At 34.4% G+C, this 7,825-nt stretch overlaps 1 protein-coding gene across 1 annotated transcript; it reads right to left on the minus strand.

The window, feature by feature from the left end:
• Positions 1-1,339: 1,339 nt before the first annotated feature.
• Positions 1,340-2,263, minus strand: LOC102015901 (vomeronasal type-1 receptor 2-like). Its single transcript, XM_005413516.1, has one exon. It carries the CDS (start codon positions 2,261-2,263, stop codon positions 1,340-1,342), a length of 924 nt encoding a protein of 307 aa, XP_005413573.1.
• Between the last annotated feature and the right edge of the window lie 5,562 nt (positions 2,264-7,825).

Below are 7,825 nucleotides of genomic sequence, written 5' to 3' on the forward strand. Positions count from 1 at the left end.
TGATTAAATATAATCAAGATTTAAATGTAATCATCTGTAGGATTACCTTGAAATTGAATATCTTATGCAATATTCATCAATAATATAAAAGTATATATAAAAGCATATCTACAAAGTATGATATCACATTCCAATTTTATTACAATATAAATTTTACAAAAATAAAATGCTAGGGGATAAAAACATGAATGACTAGACAGAAATAGAAACCTTTCTAATCTATATGATTATATATACATATATATGTGTGTGATTTGACTCACTGATAAAACATTTCATAATTATATACATAATAGTGTAAACTATGGGGAACAATTATTTTGTTAAACTAAAGTGACATTAAGTGAAAGGAAAATAAAGCTACACCTTAGTTTAAAAAGTCAATTTAAAATAAATAGGAGATGACTTTGCAAATTAAAAAATTGAAATATAAAGTAAGGTAAAAGGGAGAAATTCTGAACACCAGTGCTAACTAGAGACAGATGTGAAGACTCCAGTATTGACTCATCTATTTGTTGCTCCTCCCATGTGCTTGTCCAATCCCTCCCTCCTTGTGTCCTAGAGACCTATCTTGCTGTACACCTGATAACCTTCCTCCTTCCTGCTTCTTACCACATATTTGTAGCAAATCCAGGGAATCTCTGAAAACATCTGCCTAGAGGTGATGAGTCTCCAAGCTCAGAGCAGGTAAAGAGTTGTTGTGGGATTCAGGTCAGTGTGGTCTCCAAAGATGGTAGGTCAGAGACTGGATATGGGAAGCGGAAGAAGCACAGACAGCAACAGGCACCCACTAGCACACTGCAACAGGCTTCAGATCCACCAAATTAGAAGCAAGGAGAGACTACACAGGGAGTGAGCCATGACCACTTCCTAGAATTAAGACTTCCAAAGTTTAAAATGAAAATTCAGCAAAATTTTAACTCATGAATGTTCAGGTTTCCAAATTTTGGTAATTTAAAGGGTATTATTTGTTCATCCAAACACCAACATCACCTATACCCAGGAGTATTTTACAGACATCCTCAGCTGAGGTTCCAAGACTGAGGAGGTTTAAGGTGAAAGTCGTATCCTGCTGGGGGCTAAGGTCACTGAAAAACAGATGGCTATAGTCTTTGTGCTACTAAGATGGCTGTAGGTAGTTTCGAGAAGAGATTATCCAAACAAATGAGGCAGGGATGGACAGGGATTCCTTTTAGTCAACTCAAGGACACAAGGCTTAAAGAAGCAAAAAGGAGTTAAGGCCATATCTTCTGCACTTTAGGGGATTTAGTGAGAGGTGAGTTCATCAATGATTCAAAACAGTGAAAAGCAGACAGTGCATATGTTCTTTCTCTTGCAATTAGATGACTGTGTTCCTTTTAGAGTAGACACAGCAGATTCCATTTACATAGTGGCCACAAATCATGAATACAAAGGGACAAACAGTAGAGAAACATGCACTTAGAAAAGCATCAAGAGTGAACAGAAAGATTCTTGAATGACTAAAAAACGTCACATATACTTGCATGATACAAGACAGGAAATAGAAAAATACAAAGATGATTACCAGGATAAGGATGCTTTGAGTGGCTCTGGTCTCAGGAGAGGATCTGAAGAAGTTGCTGGTCCTATGCATGTATTGGACCCGTCGCTTGTGCATAAACAAGATGAAAAGCATAGAGCCACAGGCTGAGAGCATTAGACCCATGCACAAAACATCAAAGATGGCGATATACACTGCATGTGCAGTGTATATCCCTTTCGTGGTTCTTGGATCTGAACAGTAAGCAAAGTCTATTTTATTTGTGATGTTTTTGTTTTTCAATCTGCTAGTCAAGCTCACAGAGAAACTAATGTTCAGCACCAAGTGCAGGACCCAGCAGAGGACAGTGAAGGTGCTTATATACTTGGGAAATTTCACTTTCAGTTCTGCCCACCTGGAGCTGCTGGGGCTGATGGTGATGGCCTGGAAGACACTCAGGAGGCAGGTGCTGCCAAAAGCTACACCCCTACCCACCCTGCTAACATAGAAAACAAATTTGCATCCAAAATCACTGAGGAAGTCTTCCAACCCATAAGCTGCCATGGTCTCTGGGATCCCTCTAGAGAGAATGACCAAGAAGTTGGCCACAATCAGATGCATAATAATCAAATCTATTGATCTTGTCTTATATCTACTGAGGTAAAGAAATAAATATTGACCTAAGAGAGAGAGATTCCCCAGTGTTCCAATGAAAATCTGAACAAGGAAGATTATTAAAATATACACAACCCTGGAGGCCATTCTGTCATTTACTTTGTTCAGGATTCAAATTCTTAAACAGAAGCTTCTACATGGTAACATGAATTGTGGATAATAGTTAATATAGAATTATACATGAAATTCTCCCTTTATCATGATATTTTCCTCTGGCAATTTCTTGTATATATATATGTGTGTGTGTTAGAATAATGCCCAAGTTTTATGTGCTTTTGTACAGTAATTACCATATATAACTCACTGCTAACATCTTATGTAACTACTTTATTATCCACATCCATAAGGCGTAGGCAGTAATGTATGCTCTTCTTACATTGCAGGAGATTTTAGCCACAAGGTGGGTAGTAATTCACATAAAAATTGGTAGTCTAGCTTCATACAAAGAGACCTGGTTGCTGGGTCATTGTTCTGGTATGTTATCCAATCTTTTGGTGTTTTTTAAATAATGCATACATGCACCTGAGTTCACAAATGCTTCTGTTCATTAACAATTTGGTTCTCAAACAAAAACATTGGACAATATTTTATTTTTCTGCCAAACTCAACATAAGGTGCAAATGTAACTGTAGCAGTGTTGCCCATGCAAACACACACAGCCACTTCCCCCAAATCATAAAACAAATTAAGTTCAGGAACCAAGGTACCACTGTATCTCCTGTCTTACATTAAACTCATTGTGTTTTATGCACTTGAACGTGTTGGATTTTTCACTGTCAAAATTTATTATATAAAAGATATTATAGGAATAAAGACTCAGATGACTTCATGAAATGTAGCTATATCTGGCATTTTCTTCAGCTCTGGTGTCTTTATTGAGTATGGAAGAATATTAAGAAAGCAACAAAGTATACATTTCATATTTCAAATACTTCCTGTGGAAGAGTACAACGTTGGAGATCATTCTCATCTATGAGATATAAAATATTTTTTAAAAACTGACTTAATGCTTCTAAATGGAGATATGATTCTCTATTCATTGTTTTAAGAGAAAAACAATCTACATATCATATGATGCTTAAAATATATTAAAATACAAAAGCTATATAAAATTAAAATGCAAGCCATAGCATCAAATACTATAAAATAATTTGAAGTGGAAGAGACATGGAAATAATATTTGAGGAGTACTTTTTAACCCAACAAAATATTGCATGTTTATCAGAATAAATACAGCAAATGCTATATTTTTTGTATAATCCTTCACTTTCAACTGTAATTTGCTACTTTGGAAGTATCTTTTCTTAACTGAAGGAGGGAAAACTCCCTAATATCAAAAGAATTCTAATACTTTTATACAGAAAAATAATTCCTCATTCAGTACACATGTCACAATCACACTAGAGAGAGATAATTTCATTTCAATAACAAGTAGTCAAGATTTCCAAACAAACAGAAGATTCTTTTAACTCCATCCTATTCAACAGATGCACAGAATTTAGAAAACAATCCAGGAAATTTTAAAAAACAATCCAGAATTTAGAAAACAATACATGAAATTTCTCTAAGATTACTTTATGATACCTTTGAAACAAATTAGTTTCCAAATTAGCACTCTACCCATCATGAAATTCAGACTTAATTCCTGCTTGCATCCAGCTGCAGCAAACATAAGCATTGAGGGTTACACTAGAGCACATCAGGGATCACCAGGTTTCAGCACAGGGTCCTGGCCCTATAGGGGCCTTGTCCACAACTCTGCCCACGCCTCAAGAATTGCCCCTCCTGGCTGGCTTTAGTGAAGATCAGCCTCTACCCCAGAACAATCTGTCTTCACACAAGAGCACTTTCCAAGAATCTGTTGTTTCTACTTCTCTAGCAGACTCTGCCTCTCAGACTGTGAGAAAACTCACCCATCCCTCTTCCTCAACCAGGACGGTGACCTCCAAGGGACAGACATATGGCCCATGATGAGAGAGGAAAAAAGCCAGGCACAGAGATAAAAACAGATGAAAATATGACTTCACCTCCCGATAGGACACAAATGAACAGTTCTTCTGTGGAGTCACTGACACTTGCCTCTGGTGTAATGCATCTGAAAACTTTTTCTTAATTCCAAATTCCCAGAAAAAATTAAAAGTTCTTGTTTGTGGTGAGTGTCTCCAAGGAGCACAGGAGCCTGTGTTGGTGGTGCCTGCTTTCCATCCTCCCTGGGTAGACACTGTCACGCTGAGGCAGAAGAAGTGGAGGTTGAACCTGTAAGAGAGGCAGGAAGGCACATGGGTCCCATTGGATTCTGAGTTCCTCTGGGAAGCTGTTGGCCCCACAGACCATAGTCTGTGCTTTTCCAGTCTCCTATACAACATATGTTTAGAGGTGTGGAGAGACCCCAGGACAGGCCCAGAAAGAGTGAAATGAAGAGCATCACACCACAACTCATGTCAAAATCCATTAGAGATTTGTGCAACTTGGTGCACAATCATTCAACAGTGTAGTCGCAATGAGTAAGCACTAAATTCCCGAAGAACACTGGAGACCCATATTAGTTCAGTATTTACCACTTGATTGGAACCATTCTACAGGGTCATTTGCCATGAGAGAACAAGAGATAAATCCACACAATTTTCATAGATAGATAAATGTGTGCTCATATGTAATCTATCTAGATCACATATATTATATATTTATATGTGTATGTATATGTATATGTGCATATTATGTATTCCACCAAAAATGTATACATCAGGAAAAGAAAAATGTATAAATATTTTAATACTAAACTTATTGAGATGTTATGAGATTAACAGAAGTTACCTTTGGCCTGTACAATTACAAGAGGAAGAGTGGCGGCTATTAGCTTCCAGACATTTATTAGTATGGTGAACTGCTGAATTGTGTATACATTTTTAGTGTACTCTACTTATATATCAGGTTTCCCCCAAAAGAAAGACAACCCAGAGCACAAGTTCTATAGTGATTTTAGCAGTGAAATGCCCTGAAAATAAGCCTATTGAACCTTTTGTAGTAAAACTCATAGTCTACATATGTACTGACTCTATTCCAATTTAAAACAGATTACAATTCCATAATAGAAGAGGAGCTACAAAAAATAAATTGCAAAATGGTAATAGAAGTAATTATAATAAAAATCTAAAACAGCATTATTAGGAAGAACTAACAATAATTGTAGAAATAGATGAACAAGACTAAAGAAAGTACAAAATAAGGGGTTGGAGATTTAGCTCAGCAGCACAGAGCCTGCCTGGCAAGTGTAAGGTCATGAGTTCAATTCCTGGTACCATACAAAAAACCAAAGAAAAAAAAAAGTACAAAATAAAATACGGTTCTTTTATACCAAGATAAAACATATTTTGTAGCTCAGTGGCACAAGCACCTGCCTGGCAAGCATAAAGTCCTGAGTTTGATTCCCAGTACTGAAAATATATATATATATTTTGTTCTGAGAAGAGAAATCTAATCTCCATTTTTATTAGAAAAACTAGATGTATATTAAAAATCCTGAAAAGTAAAATATCCCACACTGCTTTTCCTACAGGACATGAGTCAGATCAATAACATCTGTGAGAATTACTGTTGGTATTATAGGCATGTACTGAGAACCTACTGGAATCCAAATTCAAGATTATATAAAATAAATCATGATAATTACATAAACACTAAGAATTAAAATACATTATCTGATATCCTTCCAATCTATAAAATGAATTCATTTTAAAGTAGATTATCTAAAACTGTAATTTGAACATAATAGATAGACGTTATACAAATGAAATAGATAATATTAACCCTAAACTGACTTATAAAATAAAAAAGAATTACAGCTGGTAATCTAACAAAGGACTTCAAAAGAAATGATAAAAATACTTTAAAGCAGTATCAGAAAAAAACATATTACCATTAAAGTCTTATATTAGAAAAAAAGGAAGAATTTCAAGTAAATTCTCTGTGGTGTTTGCTGAAGAAACAAGAAAAGAACAAAATAATACCAAAGCAAGCACAAGGAATAAAATGATAAATGTATGAATAGAAATCACTAAAACTCAAATCATAAAAATTTAAACCTTAATCAAGCTAAAAGGTATTTACTTACTTAATTATTCACCATTTTATGCTCAGGAATAGCAACATTTATTTCTAGGACTTTTTAGTTAAAAAAAGAGAGAGCCGCTAATATTGTAACTAAAGGAAAATATAAATTTAAAGTCATGGAAAAAACTACTCAGTAATGTATTCAACAGAAAAAATTCTTGTAGGTCAAAATATTTATTATGCATTGTATTAAAATCATGTATATTTTATAACAGATGATAGATATTTTCTCATGCGTTTGTTCATTTATTCATTTTGGGAGGTTTCTATAATTGTTTCTTTTATTTTTTTATTTTAAACAGAAAAAAGTAAAAAATAATAAAACAGTTTCAAAACAGGCTAGTAGGAGAATAACATTAATCAACACATTGTGAGTTGTTATGTTCACAGTAGTTGTTCAGAGTACAAGATATAGGCATGAAACATTGTCCAGAAAATTATTAATACAAAGATTTCCCCTCAGTGACCAAGAGAAAGCAGTTGTATAACTAGCCTGTCTTGTGAGTGTATGTATTTTTTTCCTTTTCACTTCCTTCCTTTCCCTCTTCTCACATCAGAGTTTTGCCTTTTTTTTTAACAATTTCTTCCCTATTCATAATATCTATGGTATATTTTGGATCTTGTTTACTCTTTGACATTGTCACACTAGTGAGACAAGATAATGCATGTCTAGTTTATTTCACTTATGGGTATGGTCAAAATTTATTTTTAAAATTGTGTGTATGTGTGATTCTAAAACATGCTGTTGTGAAGAATGTATATTGTGAAGATTATTAAATAAACCAAATATATCCATCACCTCACATAGTTAACAAATTTATGATAGTCTGTAAAATTTATAGTTACGATTTTCCACTATAAATTACATTACCGTTCACTATAGTCTCCATCTTGTATATTAGATACTTTCATCTATTCATCCTCCAGAACTTCAAGTTTATAAACTTTGACCAGTAGCTCTTTTTCTGATCATACAATAGCCATTCATAAATATGACTGTACTCTCCACTTGTATCTTTTGAATGTTTGAAGATTACACATATAAGAGAGATCAAATAGTACTTGTCTTTTCATGACTATGTCACTTAGGACTCCAACTGCAAGATTTATTCATGTTACATATGATGAGATTCTTTTCTAAGGTGAAATAATTTTCATAAGGCTAAATAACATTGGTAATATAAAAATATTACATTCTAAGGCTAAATAAATAATATCACTACCATCAAGTACTCTTCCACTGATGGACACAGGTTCTTCCTAGATAGTATTGGATATTATGAATAATAGTGAGCAATGTAAAATCACTTTCATTACATATATACCCAGAATCTCACATGCCAGGTGACAATATAATGCATGGATTGGATGTATTGGATCCAACTGGTTCTATTTTTAATTTATGAACTTTCTAAACTGATCCCTGTAATGGCCATCCTACTTTCTATTCTCACCGTTTGCATACAAGGATTCCCAAATCTCAGTATGTATACAAAAGAAATTCGAAGGTGTTATTCTATGGCCTCTATTTGACACACG

This window comes from Chinchilla lanigera, unplaced genomic scaffold, assembly GCF_000276665.1.
Source record: "Chinchilla lanigera isolate Chin_1 unplaced genomic scaffold, ChiLan1.0 scaffold00168, whole genome shotgun sequence".
Taxonomy (NCBI): domain Eukaryota; kingdom Metazoa; phylum Chordata; class Mammalia; order Rodentia; family Chinchillidae; genus Chinchilla; species Chinchilla lanigera.

Bases quoted from the DNA above. Each gene is read 5' to 3' on its own strand.
- LOC102015901 (XM_005413516.1), bottom strand. From the start codon at position 2,263: ATGGCCTCCAGGGTTGTGTATATTTTAATAATCTTCCTTGTTCAGATT.